This window comes from Fundulus heteroclitus, chromosome 20 (genome assembly GCF_011125445.2).
Source record: "Fundulus heteroclitus isolate FHET01 chromosome 20, MU-UCD_Fhet_4.1, whole genome shotgun sequence".
Taxonomy (NCBI): domain Eukaryota; kingdom Metazoa; phylum Chordata; class Actinopteri; order Cyprinodontiformes; family Fundulidae; genus Fundulus; species Fundulus heteroclitus.
This window is the reverse complement of record NC_046380.1, coordinates 3,950,469-3,972,371: the sequence shown is the minus strand read 5'-3', so window position 1 is coordinate 3,972,371 and position 21,903 is coordinate 3,950,469. Positions and strand designations below refer to the sequence as shown.

General features: G+C 40.7%; 1 protein-coding gene across 1 annotated transcript in view; it reads left to right on the top strand.

The window, feature by feature from the left end:
- The window catches only part of si:dkey-49n23.1 (semaphorin-3D), a 95,383-nt gene that overhangs the window by 61,575 nt on the left and 11,905 nt on the right, over positions 1 to 21,903 (top strand). Inside the window, exons 10-15 of the mRNA XM_036151531.1 lie at positions 34 to 103; positions 1,516 to 1,660; positions 5,281 to 5,503; positions 6,134 to 6,222; positions 10,749 to 10,790; positions 10,953 to 11,110. Coding sequence (XP_036007424.1) covers positions 34 to 103; positions 1,516 to 1,660; positions 5,281 to 5,503; positions 6,134 to 6,222; positions 10,749 to 10,790; positions 10,953 to 11,110 — 727 coding nt within the window. The remainder of the gene's footprint in view (positions 1 to 33; positions 104 to 1,515; positions 1,661 to 5,280; positions 5,504 to 6,133; positions 6,223 to 10,748; positions 10,791 to 10,952; positions 11,111 to 21,903) is intronic.

Here is a 21,903-nt window from a genome sequence, read left to right as displayed (position 1 = left end):
GACCATCAAGTTCCCAACTTGTTTTTGTTTTAGAGGACATTTTTGTTCTGGAAACCAAGGATCCTCAGAACCCGACCATCTACGGCGTCTTCAGGACCTCCAGGTGAGGAGATATTTATTTTCCCACAGTTTTTACAGAACATTTTAAAAATAAAAAAACGCCCAGCGAGCGAATCGTCTGCTGAAGGAAACATCTGCAGACGTTCAGGGAGGATCTGACCTTCCACTCGCTGCCCGGCCGCCTCGTTTACACCCATCCACACTCGGGCCCAGAGGTCAGATGTGGGTGGGTGCCTGGGGTCAAAGGTCAAGTTGTGTTTTTCTAACCCTGATGTAGAAACTCAGACCCACCTGTCCTTCCTCCCTCCCTTCTATCGTCCAGTCTTTGTCTCTCTTTCCTCCATCCCCCCTTTAGTTGTAGCCTTTCTCTTTTACTTGTAACCAGTGGCTGACTGGATCCTGGAAGAGAAATCTTTGTTTCCTACCTTTGATAGGAAAATATTAAGTTTATTATAAAAGGCACAATATGAATTATCAGATTCACATCCAGGCAATAAAAACACTAGAAATTATCATTATTATATCCATGTTGGTCTCATTTGTGAATAAGGAAGAGTTTAATCAAGCCTATACGGTCCAACATTTTTCCCTCCGCTGCAACACTTAAAGCACGCAGGGGTTCACGCTGCGTCTTTACACTGATCCTTTTAAGTTCCTTAAAATGACCCTTAAAAGTGCGCACCTAAATTATATGTAACGTAATTTTGCGCACCTGAATTCAAGCGCAAGGAACCACGCCCACCGAAGCACCGCTGGTTCTGTGTCGTTAAAAACAAAAGAGCATGAAATACAGCTACTGACTCTCCTATTGACTTTAATTGGGACATTTTGGTACGAGTGGAAGGACATTAAACGTAGTGATTCATGTTTTGAAGGCTGAACGCTGATAAAAGCACCTGGCTCCGAGAGGGCGGGGGGCAGTAAGAGCGATGAAGCACAGAGACACAGCGCACGTAGTTAAATCAATGCAGAATAAATAAGAACGAAACTTATAAACAGACCAATTGGCGTTTTAGACTGTATCTGGTGAGCAGATCTGTTTTCTGATCCAGCATGCAGCCATGACTGGTTCTGAATGAAGGATTTATCTGGGAGCCGCTCTCCCCCCATGCCTCCTGCTCCACAGAAGGAGGAGTTTAGACTGAGTTCTGGATGGACAGAGCTGTGAACATCCGCAGCCCAGATGGGTTTTGTTATTTTTATGTTATTTTTAATTTATTTGGTACAAACATTTACTCGCCATGTGGCAGCTAGCCCTCTGAAATTCACTCGCCAAACGGGAAATTTACTCGCATTTGGCAACTGGCGAGTGTTAATTTCGGACCCTGGTTGTAACTAACTTACTGAATTTTATAATTTAATGTTTCTAACCCTGATTTATTTTTCCCATCCTTTAAATGTCTGAGAACGGCCAGTCCTCCACCCCAGGTAATCCACCGTCTCCTTCCTCCACAGCTCCATCTTCCAGGGCTCGGCGGTGTGCGTCTACTCCATGGCCTCCATCCGTGCCGCCTTCAATGGACCGTTTGCCCACAAAGAAGGTCCTGACTACCGCTGGGTGGAGTACAAGGGCCGCGTCCCTTACCCCAGACCTGGAACGGTGAGTTCAGACACACGATGAGCTTTTGTTTTTCACAGTCCTCACCAGGCAGGAGTTACTGAGGGCTTTTCTGCAGGTCGGTGAAAATCACTGATTGTTATGCGGAAGCAAAGACATCCCAGTGTAGGTTATTTCCATTACTCAGTCTCCTAAATGAGACAATTATCCTCAGTTATTCCTGCAGCAGCAGAGATGTGGACACATCAAAAACAAGGAACCCTGCAGCAGATGGTCCAGCTCCTCTGGAGACCTCGATCCATAATGGAGATATTTTAGGGTTACAAGAAGCGTCCCGAATCCAGACAATCCACAACAGAACGTTGAGGCCTTGTCAGCAGCAATCCAGATATTTTTCTTTTTGGTGGGTTAAAAATTACATCCATCCTTGTCCAGATAATTACAGGAATTCCTGAAAAGACAGGAATATCTTTACTGGAGGTCATAATGGGCAAGTTGAAGAAACAGATCAACAAAGCGCTGACATCATTGGCTCATTATTTCCACATGAATGCCCCGAAACAAAATACAAAAAAAATACAGTTTTACTGCAAACATTATGTTTGGTTGAATTTAAATGAAGTTGTTCCCAAACTGTGAACACCATGAAGTTTTTTTTCTGCTACTGCCGCTAAGACTCGGTTTAGATTTTAAAAAAATTTGTTCTGTAGAGAACAGCAGATCAGAGAACCCGATATTCAAGGCAGACAGGGATTTGTGCTTTAAAGTTTTTATATAAAATAAAAAATAAAACAATTCAAAGGAAAATGTCCAAAGTGGAGAAGGCTGCTCACACCAGGAGAAGGCAGGCCGAACCACGGGCACGGCTAGAATCGTGATCAGAGCAGCCTGAGGTCATGTCCAGAAATAGAGAGCTGATGAGGTGTCCAACAAGGGCAAGGTAACAAGGAAAATCCAAAAACAGGTGATGAAAACACTAAATGCTGGATGACTACTCTCGCAAGGCTTTCTGACCAACAGGCAGAGAGCAACTGTGGAAGGCAGGTGTAAATAGGCAGAGCTTCAGGTGACACAAAGGCAAGACCTATGGAACATAAATGACAAGAAAAACATGAATCTAAATAAAAACCATAACCAGTCACCTCCAATCAGGACAGGTTCTTCATAAACACGAAGTACATAAAAAGCAGCTTTAGCTAAATTTTAATGCTGTTTTTGTAACACTACCGCTACAACAGAAAAATAAAATAATGATTCTTGGCCAACTTCTCTCACTTCACCCACATTGCTTCAGTTCCTGAATCATTTAATAACTTCTCGGAGCTTCCCGCTCTGACTCCTGGGAAGGTCGGCAGCTCAGATCTTCTCCTCTCGGGAATAATCTTCCTCTCTGCATAATGATGGACTTAAGGTGGTTTGGAAATGACCTTTAACCCTTCTCAGGTTGATGGGGAGCAACAGTCGCTGCTCCTTTAAAGTCTTTCTATCCTGGCATTGTGTTAACACCAAATCAACCCCAGATTGGATAAATTACTCCTGCTCTCCTGCTTTTATAGAGCAGCTCACAATGATAATGATAATTTCATCAGTGCCTTTGATCAGCTGCACTTGGCTGCTGCTTCCCTTGTTAATATGAAGGAAAAAAGGAAGTATTAGTGTTGCTGCATTTTGGTCTAGTTTGGTGTTTTGTGCTGTTTATCTGCAGCTGAATTCACTTCCTTTGATAAACCTGATCACCTAATGTTTTTTGTAATATATCTTGATGTTAAAAATCCCTGGAATCAAGTAGGCTTTGCAGGAAAATCCATATAAGATTAATTAAATCTACTGCACCTTTAATTTTTACCCAGCTATGCTTAAATGTAGTTTCTGTGTCTGGAACTGCAGCCCAGCTCATTGAGGAGTCACGTTTTGTCTTTTATTTAGTTAAACTGTCACATTCAGCCTCACAGTCCATCATTTGTCCCACATATATTGGAAGCTGCGGGGAATTTGTGTTTTTGTGGAGAAATTAGGAATTTCCTGTGAGATCAGAGTCCAAACACGTGAGGAAGGTTCAGCCGCTGCAGGTCCAACGCCTCGGCTCCTCTGGGCCGTTTCTGCTGGTGGTGAGGTCAGAGGTCGGCGTGTCAGGTATTATTTCAGCTCTCTGTGGCGTGCCGTTCAATCACACGGTTGACTGCAGGAGAGGTGAGCCGTGTCAGCGATGAGAGCCTTAAATCAGGCAGAAGAATTATAAGCCAGATGACGCCGTCGCTGAGACTCTGTGGTGCCGACCTCCTGACCAGCGGCTCACCGCAGAGACAATAAAGGCTTCCACGTTTCTCACTTTCCTCCTCGTTTGCTCAAAGTTTCTTTATCTGTTCAACAAATTAATCTTTCCTGCTCCTGATTTCTCATCTCTCCATCATCCTCATGTTTCCAGCTAAAGGAAAATGTGACTTTCTGCACAAATCAGAGTGAGGATTAACACAAGAAGTCACCTTTCCTTTGGTGCTAAAGAGACGTGTTTTCTACTGACTTGACTTAAAGTTTAAATTATAAGATAAGATAAAAGGGTTTGATTGTATATTTTCTTAGATTAAGCACTAACTTTACTTTAAAACTCAATCCACCAGTCACTAAATTTAAAATTCAGAGCCCTGAACCTCAGTGGAATTGTTCTCACCAGATAATATTAATTCAACCTTTTCTTTATTCTTAAACCGGGTATTTAGGTTTAACCAGTTTTTCTGCAGAGCGAATATGACTAGTAGCTGGTAGTTTTTACGATGTTTAGAAGAAGAAAGAAGGGAACACGAATCAGCAACATTACAACAATGTAAAGCACAAACACATGATAGCTGATTTTTTTTTGGAAGTGGAACCAAGTCCCAAGTTAAGTCTCAAGTCTTTATCGTCAAGTCCTGAGTCAGGTCTTAAGTCAAAACAGGTATTTCTCAAGTCTGACACTTTGATAATGTTGAAATAATGTAAATAATAATAAATAATGTAAAATAGTGTTCTTTTTAAATCAGTATTTGTCTCAAAACGTGATGAAACCAGTACACCTGACCTTACAAAACAATAAAATTAAACTTTGTTTCAAGAACAGTCCTCTTTTAAACTCTATTTTTCAAGAATATTCAGTGAAAAATGCCGCAGCAAAACTTCATATTCAGACCCAAATGAAATTACTCTTGGGAGCATTTTTGTCCTTAAATCTGGTTAATTTCATCAGCTGTGCTGCAGCTCACACACACATATGTTCAGAATGCTTTGGTAGATACTGAGTGAAATTAATTAATGGTGCACATTTTTTAAATTAAAGAAATCTTAAGTGTTAAAGTCCAAGTCACAAATCTCTGAACACTTTTTTAAGTCAAGTCTAAAGTCATAAAATCAATGACTCGAGTCCCCACCTCTGCTGCTTTGGTTTTAGCTGTAATAACGATAATATTCTGGAAATAAACTGTTTCTGTTTTAGTTTCTCCTTCATACTAGCAGGAAATGTTCTATTTTAAATCCATATCTTTATTGTGTTCAGTTTAATTTTTAACACATTATGTAGAAGCTGCTGAAATCTCACTTTCCAGGTTTTATTTTAAACTTTTACCAAATCTTGCCTCCTAACGGCCCTCCTGATGTTCTCCTCTCCACGTTCTCGTCTCTTCTCCTCTCAGTGTCCCAGCGAGACGTACGACGCTCTGCACAAGTCCACCAAGGACTTCCCAGACGAGGTGGTGAGCTTCATGCGGCAGCACCAGCTGATGTGGGAACCCGTCCTGCCTCTGGGCGGCCGACCCGTCCTGACCCGGGTCAACGGCCCGTCCCTGCTGAAGAAGGTTGTTGTGGACCGAGTGGAGGCTCAGGATGGGCCGTATGACGTCTTACACCTGGGAACAGGTGAGAGGGAGGATGAGGCGTATGGAGGTGATGTCTAGAAGGTTTTCTGCTGTAGACAGTATTTTATTAAAAAGATTAAAGGATCAGATTTAGTTTTATATTGTTGTCAGAGTTCAGTTAAGGTTTATTTTCTCATTTTAAGTGAAACTCAGATTTTAACGTTCTTCACTCTGTGCTCTGAAAATGTGGACTATTGTGTCTTTGAGCTTCTCCAGCAACATCAACCTGGTGTCAGTTTGTAAAAAAGTCCATTCTGTTGAAAGGATGATTGGACCGTGATAAATGAGAGGTAATTTAACGGGGCCAGAGCTGCTCTGAAGGCTCTATATATCTCCTCTAAGTGGATCTCTCTCTGGGGGTTTTTACCCCCGCCCCAAATTTATAGAGCAGAAGGAGAGATGCACATGACAAATAAGCTTCTAGGGTTTTAACCTGAACTTTCTGACGTGTTTTTCTGTTCTCTCTGTGGAAGAGATTGAATAAAATAAATCAATCCAATCCAGCGCTTTTCTGCTCCATTTATTAGAAGAGACAGGTTAATTTAAACCGGTGTGTCTATTTGACAGGTCAGAGCTTTTCACTGTGGGCTTTCTGAACCATCTCTGTTCTTTTTGATGTGACATTTTCCAGATGATGGGAAGGTGGTGAAGGCTGTGTCAGTCATCAGAGACAACTGGGAAACAGAGGAGGTTATTCTGGAGGAACTCACCGTCTTCCAGGTGAGATTATCCAGAATGGACAAAGAATGCAGAGAGTCCAAACGGCTGAATTTTAGGTATTTTCTGCAAACCACTGTAACTGAACAGGACTTTTAAAGTGGAAAGCTTTTTTTGGTATCTGCTTGTGCTCCTCTGCCAACTCTGCACCGTGTTGTCTCCCTCAAGGAGTCGTCTTCAAGCTCCTAATGGACACATTAGTCCAGGAAAACTGGTTTTATGTATGTGACTGTGGTTCCATGAGTTCTGCAGAACCACCAGAGGACGTGGTTAGGACCTGGATGGTATCTACATGTGAGCAGCACAGAAGTCAAGAATATATTGTAGCAAAGTCACCTGTAACCTGTGTGACATCAACGGTATGCTTTTATATCTGACGCGCCAAGCACTTGTTTCTTTTCAGAATGTACTCATGAGACTCTGAGTGACGAGCAACTCTGGCAGTCAACCAGAATTCATAGAACTTTAGTACCATACATAACTCCCAATCTTTTATTCCTTCTGACCGCATAACTGTGGACTTTTAAATTAAGAATTGTGGTTGTGCAAACATGTGGATAAATCCCACATCTGGGCTCAGATGTGCCACAAATTTTTGGTCCAGACAGTAAAAGTTAAATCATCTGCAAGACTGTTGGTTACATCAAAAACCTGATAGATTCAAGCATTTTAATTTATGCTTTTTGGAGTACAGTTGATTATCACTAGCGGAAAAAAAGCAACTTTTTTTTCAAAAGTCTAAAAATGTCACAGGTAATATTCTCATATGTGTGCAGGCTGGGTTTACGAATGCCCACCAAGGGACGCCAATTGTTGTGCTATTGTTACACACTGTATTAAGTTATTTAATGTTTAAAAGATAACCCTCGGTCCTGTGAATTTCAGCCTAAAAGGCTATATCAGCCTGTGCCTTTTAGGCTGATATTAGGACAATGATTGAAAGGAATGATTTGAGCACTGGTATTCTTTTATCAGCAAACTCTGTGCAAATATAGAACAGAGGAGTGACAACTTCTCTTCAAGTGCAAGAATTTATTAAAAGAGTTAAAACTTGAAAATCATCATAATGATTCAGTGAATCCTGGTGCACTGCAGATCTAAGTTGGAGAACCAAAGTTTATCTTACTTAATTCAATTCAGTTCAATTTTATTTATATAGCGCCAAATCATGAAACATGTCATCTCAAGGCACTTTACAAAATCAAGTTCAATCATATTATACAGATTGGGTCAGATTATACAGATTGATCAAAAATGTCCTATATAAGGAAACCAGTTGATTGCATCAAAGTCCCGACAAGCAGCATTCACTCCTGGGGAACCGTAGAGCCACAGGGAGAGTCGTCTGCATTGTACATGGCTTTGCTGCAATCCCTCATACTGAGCAAGCATGAAGCGACAGTGGGAAGAAAAACTCCCCATTAACGGGAAGGAAAACCTCCGGCAGAACCGGGCTCAGTATGAACGGTCATCTGCCTTGACCGACTGGGGTTACAGAAGACAGAGCAGAGACGCAACAAGAGAGACAAAAAAGCACAGAAGCACACATTGATCTAGTAATCTGTTCTACATTAGATGGTAGTAGCGGGTGAGCCGTCTTCTCTGGATGATGTCACAGTTAACAGAACGCCAGACCAGGTGTACCTACTATGAAGAAAAAGAGAGAAAGCAAAAAGTTAAAAGCTGAAATGACGACAGTCATTTCAATGTAATACAATGCAAAACTGGAGAACAGTAGACTGAAAAACAGTAGAAATCAGTAGAGTGAGAAAATTAGACCCTGATGTCCTCCAGCAGCCTAGGCCTATCACAGCACAACTATAGAGATAGCTCAGGGTATGAGCCACTCTAACTATAAGCTTTGTCAAAAAGGAAAGTTTTAACATTAGTCTTAAAAATAGATAGGGTGTCTGCCTCACGGACCAAAACTGGGAGTTGGTTCCACAGTTAATTTGGAATAAGATCAAATTAGCTTAACTAATTTAGAACAACATTTGATATGTATTTCAACCGATTCACAATGACAATTAAACTGTCAGGGTGTTATAAGAATTATTATTCTGAAGTCACTATGGCCTCACACATCTCGGACAGAGGAGGCCTGGAGACATGATGGCTGTGTATAAGTTCCACTGTTTACTGAGTGCAAGGCTGAATGCTGCGTAGAATGATTATTGTCTATGATAGACTGTCTTTGTTATGTCTCAAACCAAGGCCACGATGCAGTATTAGGGGAAGCCCGAAAAGCGAGGCAGGCAGAGACAGGGCAGACGCAGACTTCAGCGGGACCGTGGGGTGCGATTACTTTCCATCTATGTTATCTCTGCTCTGTTTCTCAATAAAAGTGCTGGAACTATATCACTCCACCGTCTCCTTCTTCAGTAACTCAGGGAAGTCAGTCATCTGTTCAGAACTCCCATAACACAGGGTTCAGTTTTTGGCCTGCCTGACCTTGGACAGTTTCTAGACCTATCCACCTCTCACCCAGCCCAGTTACCTCTAGTCTCCACTCCACGCCTGATCACTGCCACCTGCCGCCCCAATCAAGTCGGATTCAGTCCACGTGCCAATCATCCTGCATAAACCCTCCTCAGCCAGCTCTTCCCCGCCAGAACGTCTTCGTCTTCATTCGTCCTCCTGCCTGCCTTCATTACTGTTGTTTGCCTTGCCGTCTCCTTCGCCCTCACATCCGCCTGCCTTTGCTCCTTCACGTCCACTGGCTCCTGTCGTCACTCTCCACCAGCTCCAGTCCAGTGCAATCTCCGGTCTTCCCTCCGCAACTCACCATTTGTCAATAAACAGGGTTTATTAAATGTGGCTCTGTGTGTGGCTAAATTCGGGTTCAACAAATTCAGTTCCAAAACAATATTTGTCACAATGAGCGGACCACAAAACACAAATATTATATATATTATATTCTCTCTGGTTGTGGCGTCGGGTGTCCAGCTGCCAGTGAATTACTCCAAGGTAAAGCTGGTTATCTCAGCAGCGAGCAGGCAGCTAGCCCAAAACATGGCTGTGAGGAGGCGGCTCCAGGCAGGACACGTTCCCTTCACATATATATATTGCAACATCAATGCTTTCTGAGGCTCGAGGCCGAAGTCCCTTCAGGCATTTTACTCTCCATCACAGCAAATCTAGCAGACCTCTCTGCCAGGGGCATACAGACACAATTACGACAGGCATTGCCACGGAGGGCTTCCCTCAAATTTCCAACCCCAAAACAAGAGGGGCACAACATGACCATCTTCTGGGCTCAACGGAGCCAAGCAGCTATGGCAGCTGTGTCCCAATGGAGCTGACATCATGGTAGCCATACAATCACGGAGCTGCAATCACTCACAGCTGGATATAGTAACTCCAAACCGGATGGTTTGCGAGGCTGCAAGCGAGGACAGCAATCATAGACAAATGTGTATCCAAAATGAGAACTTCAGGTATAAAAGGGTACCGCTGACGTCACCCAGGTCATGTCCAATGGCGTGGCTTTGTTGGTATATATTCTCAACCTCTGTGCTGCACACATGTAGATCTCCAAATGCTAGGCACTGACCTCTGGTGGTCAGGAGGAATGAACATGGAAAATTACATTTTCTAAAATGTTCTGTGTAAAGAAACATCAGAGAATGAAGGACATTTCTAAAAGGATAACGCAACCGGAGGTGAAAGAAAATTAGAACGAGAGCCGGTGAATTTCCTGGGAGCAGCAGCAGGACGGCTGCTACTGGTTCCTCAGTTTTCTGTTGAGTGAGCTTTAAAAAGATGAGAGACCGTTCTGCAGCGACCGGGTCTCCCCGGTGTTGACAGGACGGAGAACAGCCAGATCCCCGTGAAAATACTTCCAGTGGCTCAAAGGTCAAGGTCACTGGCTCTTTTTGTTCAATGCTAATACAGGTCAGTGACCCAGAAAAAATTGAGCTGTGGGGAAAATGTATCCCTCTGAAAAAAAAGAAAGAGACCTATTTGATTTCTAATCTCAGTAGCTTCCCTGACCCTGCAGCCAGTCATAGTTTTTCATGTTGCGGCGAGGACTTCCCCGTCCACCACCTACCCAAAATACGATGGCTGTTAAAGACAAACTGAGCTGGGATCATGTCCCAGCTCAGTCAGGAGTTTTATCTTTTTCAGATTAAACTGAATCTTTAATTAGTTTTCAAAGATTATTTCCTGTTTCTTACTAAAACAAGAACTACAGGTTAGAGTAAAGAGAAAGTTTAAATACTTTGTTTTTATGAAACTTTGTTCATGTTGGAGCTCATGAACAATCACTGCGACATTAACTTTATTTCTTTAGGAGTAAATGGTATCTTTCTTTTTTCTTGCTCATTTGTTTATATAATGTATCAAAGGGGAAAAAACCCAGCAAAAAACAATTAATATAATGAATCTTTTAGATAACAGCCAAATAAATTGCATGATATTTTTACACAAACATGTATTTCTCAGTTTAACTTTCTTATTCTTATCAAATCAAAGTCGCTTTTATTTTCAATCACCTGTTTATGCTGGTTTACCTTTTTTATCCTCAGACTCCTACTCCCATCCTGAGCATGGAGCTGTCCACTAAGCGAGTAGGTTTCACTTTCTTATTGTCATTTCTTCTCAACACTGACCTGCTGCAAACTTTCTTTATTAAATCATCATCTCTTTTGATTTAAAAAGGAAAGAGGACATGTTTAATGAGTCTGATAAAATAAAACTAAGATCTGCTGTGTTGTGTCTCCTCCCCTCAGGAGCAGCTGTACGTCTGCAGTGAGCTTGGCCTGGTCCAGTTGGGGCTGCAGAGGTGTGAGTTCTACGGGTCGGACTGTGCTGCATGCTGCCTGGCCAGAGACCCGTACTGCTCCTGGGATGGACAGACCTGCTCCAGATACTTCCCCACCAGCAGGAGGTAGGAACGCTAAGTTAGGAGGACCTCCATCCTGTGACACCTGATCTGCTTTAGGAGTCACTTTATAGACAGAAACTGTGCAAAGTCCTGATTAGGCCCTGATTTCTTTATATTCCTTCAACACAATCATAATTTATTGTAATCTTTTAAAAATGGACTGAAAGACACGTCTGTAAAAATAGCTGAGTTTGAATCCTCAGCCACTCCTCTACATTATGGGGTTCCTCAGGGCTCAGTCCTTGCTCCCTTGTTTTTTTCTCTTTATTTGCTTCCTTTGGGTTCAATACTCAGAAAACATAGGATCTCTCTTCATTTTTATGCTGATGACAGTCATGCCCCTACTATTGTGTTTTGAAGACTTGAAAGATTGGATGGCATCAAACTTTTTAACTTTACCCATACCCTCCTGCTTGTTGCCTCAGGTTAGCCAATCAGCTGCTCCTGGAGGTCTAAACTTAAGCTCAGAGAAGACAGAGCTTTTAGTGTTTTTAAAACTTTTTAGTTTTAAGTTATGGAACGATTTCCTGTTTCATATCAGAAGTACCTCTTTATTGTCCAATTTTAAAACTCGCACATTTTTATTCCTTGGCTTTTAACACATATTAAGACATTTGCTCTTATTCCTTTTCAGGTTTCTATTGTAATCGTTTGTTTTTCCATTTAAAACTTTTAATGATTGTTGTCTGTACAGCACTTTGTCGCAGCTTCTGTTGTTTTAAAGTGCTTATAAATAAAGTAGTAGTAGTAGTAGTACATCTTGATCTCTTGATCAAGATGAGTTTGTAAATTACAGACCTATATCTTCTTCTTCATCAAGATGAGTTAGTAAATTACAGACCTATATCTAATCTTCTTTTCTTATCTAAAATTTTTGTGGAGGTTGTTGCTTATCAACTATGTGAACATTTACAAAGTAATGACCTACTTGAGAAGTTTCAGTCAGGCTTCAGGGCTTATCATAGCACTGAAACAGCTCTGGTGAAGGTCACTAATGATATTTTCATGGCCTCAGATAATGGACTTCTGTTTGTACTTGTCCTGTTAGATCTCAGTGCTGCATTTGATACAGTTGATCACAATATTCTCCTAGAAAGACTTGGTCATACTGTAGGGATTAAGGGGAAAGCATTAGGCTGATTTAAATCTTACCTGTTGGACAGATTTCAATTTGTTCATGTTAATAATACATCTTCCTCAAACTCTACGGTCACTTGTGGAGTACCACAGGGTTCAGTCCTTGGACCAATTCTCTTTACTATATATATGCTTCTGATTGGCAAAATTATCAGAGAGCATGGGATTCAATTCAATTCAATTCAATTTTATTTATATAGCGCCAAATCATGAAACATGTCATCTCAAGGCACTTTACAAAGTCAAGTTCAATCATATTATACAGATTGGGTCAGATTATACAGATTGGTCAAAAATGTCCTATATAAGGAAACCAGTTGATTGCATCAAAGTCCCGACAAGCAGCATTCACTCCTGGGGAACCATAGAGCCACAGGAAGAGTCATCTGCATTGTACATGGCTTTGCTGCAATCCCTCATACTGAGCAAGCATGTAGCGACAGTGGGAAGAAAAACCACCCATTAACGGGAAGGAAAAACCTCCGGCAGAACCGGGCTCAGTATGAACGGTCATCTGCCTCGACCGACTGGGGTTACAGAAGACAGAGCAGAGACACAACAAGAGAGACAAAAAAGCACAGAAGCACACATTGATCTAGTAATCTGTTCTACATTAGATGGTAGTAGCGGGTGAGCCGTCTTCTCTGGATGATGTCACAGTTAACAGAACGCCAGACCAGGTGTACCTACTATGAAGAGAAAAGAGAGAGAACAGAAAGTTAAAGCAGAAATGACAACACATAATGCATAATTGAAGAACAGTAGAACTCAATAGAGTGAGAAAATTAGATCCTGATATACTCCAGTAGCCTAAGCCTATAGCAGTAAAACTATAAAGGTAGCTGAGAGTAACATGAGCCACTAGTTATAATTTTTGTCAAAAAGAAAAGTTTTAAGCCTAGTCTTAAAAGTAGACAGGGTGTCTGCCTCACGGACCAAAACTGGGAGTTGGTTCCACAGGAGAGGAGCCTGATAGCTAAAGGATCTGCCTCCCATTCTACTTTTAGAGACTCTAGGAACCACCAGCAGACCTGCAGTCTGAGAGCGAAGTGCTCAGTTAGGAACATACGGGGTAATCAGAGCTCTGATATATGATGGAGTTTGATTATTAAGGGCTTTATACGTTAGAAGAAGAATTTTAAATTCTATTCTTGATTTAACAGGAAGCCAATGAAGGGAAGCTAAAATTGGAGAAATATGATCCCTCTTGTTGATTTTCATCAGAACTCTTGCTGCAGCATTTTGGATCAGCTGAAGGCTTCGAACTGCATTTTGTGGACTTCCTGATAGTAAAGAATTACAATAGTCCAGCCTTGAAGTAACAAATGCACGGACCAGTTTTTCAGCATCGCTCCTGGACAGAATGTTTCTAATTTTGGCGATATTCCGGAGGTGAAAAAAGGAAACTCTGGAAACCTGTTTAATATGGGATTTAAATGACATGTCTTGGTCAAAAATAACACCAAGATTTTTTACTTTATTACCAGGGGCCAAGTTAATGCCACCCAGATTAAGTGATTGGTTAAGAAGTTTATTTTTTGAGGACTCTGGCCCAAAGATTACAACTTCGGTCTTGTCAGAATTTAGATGCAGGAAATTTAAAGTCATCCAGCTTTTTATGTCATCAAGACATGACTGCAGTCGAAGTAATTGATTGGATTCATCAGGATTTATGGATAAATATAGCTGAGTATCATCAGCATAACAGTGGAAATTAATCCCATGCTGTCTGATAATTTTGCCTATCGGAAGCATATATATAGTAAAGAGAATTGGTCCAAGGACTGAACCCTGTGGTACTCCACAGGTGACCCTAGAGTTTGAGGAAGATTTATTATTAACATGAACAAATTGGAATCTGTCTGACAGATAAGATTTAAACCAGCCTAATGCTTTCCCCTTAATCCCTACAGTATGTTCAAGTCTTTGTAGGAGAATATTGTGATCAACTGTATCAAACGCAGCACTGAGATCTAACAGGACAAGTATAGACACAAGTCCATTATCTGAGGTCATGAGAATATCATTAGTGACCTTCACCAGAGCTGTTTCAGTGCTATGATGAGCTCTCAAGCCTGACTGAAACTCCTCAAGTAGGTCATTACTTTGTAAATGTTCACAAAGTTGATTAGCAACTACTTTCTCAAGAATTTTAGATAAAAAAAGAAGATTAGATGTAGGTCTGTAATTTAGTAACTCATCTTGATCAAGAGAAGGTTTCTTAAGTAAAGGTTTAATAACAGCTACTTTCAAAACCTGTGGTACATATCCATTTACTAAGGATAGATTAATCATGTCTACAATAGTGCCACTGATCAAAGGGAATATGTCCTTAAACAACTTGGTTGGGATTGGGTCTAACATACAGGTAGAGGGTTTAGATGAAGCTAAAATTTTAGATAGCTCAGAAAGCTCTACTGCTTCTAAACAGTTCAAACACTGCGCAGATTCTAAAGATTCCTCCAATGCTGCCTCACTTACTGAGGACGAGGTAATCATGTTTGGGAGGATGCCAATTATTTTATTTTTAATGGCATCAATTTTATTTATGAAGAATCCCATAAAATCATTACTACTAAGAGCTAAGGGAATGGATGGATCAACAGAGCTGTGGCTCTGGGTAAGTTTGGCAACTGTACTAAAGAGAAATCTAGGATTATTTTTATTCTCTTCAATTAATGATGAAAAATATGCTGCTCTAACTCTGCGAAGGGTCTTGTTATACAACAATAGTCTGTCCCTCCAGATTAAGTAGGATTCCTCTTGGTGTGTAGAGCGCCATTTTCTTTCCAATTTCCTAACATTGTGCTTCAAGGAACGCAGCTCTGAATTAAACCAAGGAGCCAGCTTCCTGTGAATAATCACCTTCTTTTTCAAGGGAGCTACATTGTCTAATGCAGAACGCAATGAGGAAGTCAGATTGTTAGCAAAGGTATCGATTTGTGAATGGGAAGAAACAGCAATGCTGCCATCTACAGGGCATTTCTGCAATACTGAGGATATTAAAAAGGGGACAGACTCTTTAAGTTTTGATACAGCATTATCCGATAAAAATCTACTATAATGGAACCCTCTTTTGGGGGTGGAGAACTCAGTTAGATTAAACTCAAATGTTATTAAAAAATGATCAGACAGGACAGGGTTGTGAGAGAATACTGTTAATTCTTCACAATCAATGCCATATGTCAGAACAAGGTCTAAAGTATGGAGCCGAGAGTGTGTCGGTTTATGCACATTTTGAGCAAAACCAATTGAATCTAGGATAGTTTTAAAGGCAACACTAAGGTTATCACATTCAGTGTCAACATGGATGTTAAAATCACCCACTATAATAACCTTATCAGTATTTAACACCAAATCAGATAAGAAATCTGACAACTCATCCAAAAACTGAGTGTAAGGGCCTGGTGGACGATACAAAACAACAAACAGAAGAGGTTTTATTGCTTTGCAGTTTGGATGAGGGAAACTGAGGGTTAAATGTTCAAAAGAACTGTAATTATTAGTTGGCCTGGTACTAATTAATAAATCAGACTGAAAGATGGTTGCCACTCCTCCTCCTCTTCCCACAGATCTGGGAATGTGGAAATTTGAACAACTGGAGGGGGTTGACTCATTTATACTAACGTAGTCCTCTTGTAGCCAGGTTTCTGTGAGACAAAACAAATCAATCTGATTATCAGAAATCAATTCATTAACTAACAAAGTCTTTGGAGGGAGAGACCTTATATTTAATTAATTAAATTAATTAATTTCCACTGTTATGCTGATGACACTAAGCTATATTTATCCATAAATCCTGATGAATCCAATCAGTTACTTCAACTGCAGTCATGTCTTGATGACATCAAAAGCTGGATGACTTTAAATTTTCTTCATCTAAATTCTGACAAGACAGAAGTTGTAATCTTTGGACCAGAGTCCTCAAAAAATAAACTTCTTAATCAATCACTTAATCTGGGTGGCATTAACTTGGCCTCTGGTAATAAAGTAAAAAATCTTGGTGTTATTTTTGACCAAGACATGTAATTTAAATCCCATATTAAACAGGTTTCCAGAGTTTCCTTTTTACTTCTCAGGAATATCTGCAAAATTAGAAACAGTCTGTCCAGGGGTGATGCTGAAAAACTAGTCCATGCATTTATTACTTCAAGGCTGGACTATTGTAATTCTTTACTATCAGGAAGTCCACAAAATGCAGTTCAAAGTCTTCAGCTGATCCAAAATGCTGCAGCAAGAGTTCTGATGAAAATCAACAAGAGGGATCATATTTCTCCTATTTTAGCTTCCCTTCATTGGCTTCCTGTTAAATCAAGAATAGAATTTAAAATTCTCCTTCTAACGTATAAAGCCCTTAATAATCAAGCTCCATCATATATCAGAGCTCTGATTACCCCGTATGTTCCTAACAGAGCACTTCGCTCTCAGACTGCAGATCTGCTGGTGGTTCCTAGAGTCTCTAAAAGTAGAATGGGAGGCAGATCCTTTAGCTATCAGGCTCCTCTCCTGTGGAACCAACTCCCAGTTTTGGTCCATGAGGCAGACACCCTATCTATTTTTAAGACTAATGTTAAAACTTTCCTTTTTGACAAAGCTTATAGTCAGAGTGGCTCATGTTACCCTGAGCTACCTCTATAGTTATGCTGCTATAGGCTTAGGCTGCTGGAGGACATCAGGGCCTATTTCTCTCACTCTACTGACTTCTACTGTTCTCCAGTCTAGTGTTATCAAGTGAGAATGCTATACAGCATTCTCACTTATTGTTTTCCTGTTTTTCTTTACTTTTTATTATTATTATTCCGTACGTTTTTCGACGCCTAACTCGTTCCGCATTTTTCAACCGATTTCAACCATTCTGGTATCAAAACGTTCAGCTCCTTCAGGACATTACTGCTAAGACTTTTGGTAATTATAACTTTTATAATATTTAAAATATTCAACTTTTTGTGAGTTTTTTGCTCTCATTCAAATGAATGGAGAATCCTTCAAATTCTTCAAATATTTCAGCTTTTTGACAGCTTACTGCTTCAGCCTACTTTCAGCTAGAAACGCCATTCAACTTTTAAAATGTAGTGATATCTTTCAGCTATTATGGTATAGTTCAGCTTTTTCATATCTTTTACCATTTTCATATAGTACCTCCTTAAAATAATTTTGGCTTTTCAAGAAATTCAGCAAATAACATGCGTTGCTATGGTTGTCAAGGAGCCTCTGTTAGAGTGCGCACTCTAGAAATTCAACAAATTCTTCTTCTCCGAACAACTTCTTCTCACTCGCTCAATTTTCAACCTATCCACATAAATCATACATCAAAACGTAGGAATTTTTGTCTGGATTCGGAAAATGTAACCATCATTGGTGTGGGATTTATAGATTTTTCGCAAATCACCTCAGAGCGACACAAACCCGAAACCTTCCCCATTCATTTCCTATGGAGCGGTTTTCAAAAATGACACATGGAAATCCAAAACATCACATGTATTTACATCGTCACTACTCCTAAACCGTTTCATGTACAGGCACGAGACTTTCACACATTCATGTCCCGACCCTTCTGGCGCTCACAAAAGAGAAATTTTGTCGATAAATGTTACGGTTTTGCCGCAGGAACAATTTGTTCGGGAGTAGCGTTTTGGGAAAATGCTAAAACAGAATCAGACTTCAATCTCCCCAAATGAGGCACTTTTCTACATCGTCGCTACTCCTAAACTGTTTTATGTACAGGCATGAGACTTTCACACATGAATGTCCCGACCCTTCTGGCACTCATAAAAAAGGAATTTTGTGGATAACTGTTACGGTTTTTCCGCAGGAACAATTTGTTCGGGAGTAGCGAATGTGCAAAATCCATAAAACGCTTTGGAGCTTCATTCTTCCACATCATCCACTTTTTACATCGTCGCTGTGCCTACACCGATTTTTGTACAAACCTAAAAATGAACTCCATAGTCCTCAAAAGCCTGCTGATACTCAGAGTGAAAGAATTATTTTGATATCTCTTATACTTTTCCAGCTACAGCGATTTGTTCGGGACCGTTTGTAGAGGATTTCTTAAATTTCATAAAAATCCTCTTTATATCATAATTTTTTACGCCTAAATTAGAATATTTCTAGCAAAAACCGATAGTTTTTCTTGTTCTCCTATCCGTTACGAACTAAACGCTGAAAAAATTATGTCTCTACCATTTACAGAACAGGAGATATGGAGCGTTGTGCGAGGCAAAGTTCTCCATTCTATTTCAATGAGTCAGAGTCTGACAAAGTCTCTGCACTTCGGGAGACTGGCTGCTGCAGCTGTGTCAGTGAGTTTCCATGACGACGGAACTCTGAGGGCCAGAGGGACACGCTCCATTCGGATAGAATAGCAACTTTCAACATCCACTGCAGTGGCTGTGATTAATGTAGGAGCCTGAAATTCGCACAGTCACTTCCTCTTAATATTTTAAAATTTTCAAGTGACTTTCAGCCATGTGTCAGTTTTCTGTCCCATTTTGGATGTCACATGCTTTCCTATTGGGCCTTTGCTTCCAACAGGACCTGGCATGATGCCCAGACACGACCCAATTGGCCAATACAGCACCCCCCACATGTGGGAAATGGCGCTACTGACCATTTTGGTCAAATGTTGAGTTCTTGGCCCAGATGTGGTGAGGCTGAGTTGCTAAAGGAGGCCAATCTGACCCATGAACTTTGGTCACGTTTGGTGACATTAAGTTTTGGCACCCCTTTTTGAGGCACTTCCCAGTACAGGATTTGGACCAAACTGACAGAGTACAATCACCCGGTGATACTGAACACAACCATGCTAGCGGCTAACGGTTAGCATGTTGCTAACCAGAAGTAGCTTTAGAAAGGTCCTACCAACTTCTGCTTAGCCGGGGTTGTTCTGCCTTTACAGACAAATAGAGGGCTACAGCTGTGAGGGAGTCTCCATGACAACCCTTTTAGCCAGAGGCTTCTAGGAGGTCCATTGACTTAACATGGCACCTTTCGAAGAGCACTGTGGGTGCTGTGAAGACCATAGGAAGCTGAAATTCGCAGTGTTACTCCCCGTTAGTATTTTTGACGGTACCACGAGGCAGGCGCCTTGCTAAATTTCTTCAGAATTTTTTTAGTTGTTCTTAATCTTCAAATTCTTCAATTTTTTTAAATGTTTCCAATTTTTCAAATTCCTTCAAATTTTTTTAAATTCTCTAAATTTCTTCTAAATTTTTAAATTCTTCAAGTTTGTCAAATTCTTCAAATTTTTCAAATTCCTTTAAATTTTTTGAAATTTTTTAAATATTTCAAATTTCTTCAAATTTTTCAAATTCCTTCAAACTTTTTCAAATTCTCCAAATGTCTTCAAATGTTTCAAATTCTTCAAATTTTTCAAATTCTTCAAACTTTTTCAAATTCTTCAAATCTGATTTCAATGTTTTCTGCATCTTCTGCTCAATCATTCTGCAGATTAGCATTCTCACTGCTGTTTCGCAGGAACAGCCTTTTCTAGTCTAGTTTTGCATTGCACCTGCAGGTGGATGACAGACTTCCTGTCTGACAGGAAGCAGCAGGTGAAGCTGGGAAAACATGACTCTGACACCACTCTCATGGGACTCATCTCTGATGGTGACGAGTCCGCCTACAGGTGGGAGGCTGACCATCTGGTGACCTGGTGCAGGGAGGACAACCTGGAGCTCAACGCTGTAAAAACAGTGGAGATGGTTGTGGACTTCAGGAAGAACTCAGCCCCAGCTACCCCCATCACCCTCTGTGACTCCACCATCGACACTGTGGAGTCTTTCCGCTTCCTGGGAACTATCATCTCCCAGGACCTAAAGTGGGAGCTGAACATCAACTCCCTCACCAAGAAAGCCCAGCAGAGGGTGGACTTCCTGAAGAAGGCAGCTGAAGAAATTCAACCTGCCAAGGACAATGATGGTGCAGTTCTACTCCTCCATCATTGAGTCCATCCTCACCTCCTCCATCACCATCTGGTACGCTGGTGCCACCGCTAAGGACCAGAGCAGACTGCAGCGTGTCATCAGGTCTGTAGAGAAGGTGATTGGCTGCAATCTTCCATCTCTCCAGGACCTGTACGCTTCCAGGACTCTGAGGCGTGCAGGAAGATTGTGGCTGATCCCTTCACCCCAGTCACAGACTATTTCAGACACTTCCCTTTGGCAGGAGGCTGCGCTCCATCAGCTACCGACCTTATGAACAAGGCCAAGAGCCGCCTGTGAAACTGGACACTGTCTCTCTCCCCCGTTCAGGTTACAATAACGCACAGTCTACTGTGTGTATAGCTTGTGTATATATATCCTTTTTATTTTATCAGTGAGAATGCTAAACAGCATTCTCACTTATTAAGTTCCTTCAGGTCTTGATTATTATTCCGTACGTTTTTCGGCATCTAACTACTCCTGCATACTTCAACCGATTTAAACAATTTTCGTATCAAAACGTTCAGCTCGTTCACGACATTACTGCTATGTCTTTTTGTAATTATAAATTTTATAATATTTAAAATATTTAACTTTTTGTGCGTTTTTTGCTCTCATTGAAAATGAATGGAAAATCCTTCAAATTCTTCAAATATTTCAACTTTTTGACATCTTACTGCTTCAGCCTACTTTCAGCTATAAACGTCATTCAACTTTTAAAATGTAGTAATATCTTTTCGCTATTATGGTATGTTTCAGCTTTTTCATATCTTTCACCATTTTCGTATAGTACGTCTTTAAAATAATTTTGGCTTTTCAAGAAATTCAGCAAATAACATGCGTTGCTATGGTCGTCAAGGAGGCTCTTTTAGAGTGCGCACTCTAGAAATTCAACAAATTCTTCTTCTCCGAACAACTTCTTCTCACTCGCTCAATTTTCAACCTATCCACATAAATTATACATCAAAACGTAGGAATTTTTGTCTGGATTCGGAAAATGTAACCATCATTGGTGTGGGATTTATAGATTTTTCGCAAATCACCTCAGAGCAACACTAACCCGAAACCTTCCCCATTCATTTCCTATGGAGCGGTTTTCAAAAATGACACCTGGAAATCCAAAACATCACATGTTTTCGCATCGTCGCTACTCCTAAACCGTTTCATGTAGAGGCATGAGACTTTCACACATTCATGTCCCGACCCTTCTGGCGCTCACAAAAGAGAAATGTTGTCGATAAATGTTACGGTTTTGCCGCAGGAACAATTTGTTCGGGAGTAGCGTTTTGGGAAAATGCTAAAACAGGATCAGACTTCAATCTCCCCAAATGAGGCACTTTTCTACATCGTCGCTACTCCTAAACCGTTTTATGTACAGGCATGAGACTTTCACACATGAATGTCCCGACCCTTCTGGCACTCATAAAAAAATAATTTTGTTGATAGCTGTTACGGTTTTGCCACAGGAACAATTTGTTCAGGAGTAGTGAATGTGCAAAATCCTTAAAACGCTTTGGAGCTTCATTCTTCCACATCATCCACTTTTTTACATCGTCGCTGTGCCTACACCGATTTTTGTACAAACCTAAAAATGAACTCCATAGTCCTCAAAAGCCTGCTGATACTCAGAGTGAAAGAATTATTTTGATATCTCTTATACTTTTTCAGCTAGAGCGATTTGTTCGGGAACCTTTTTAGAGGATTTCTGAAAATCGCTAAAAATTCCCTTTATATCAT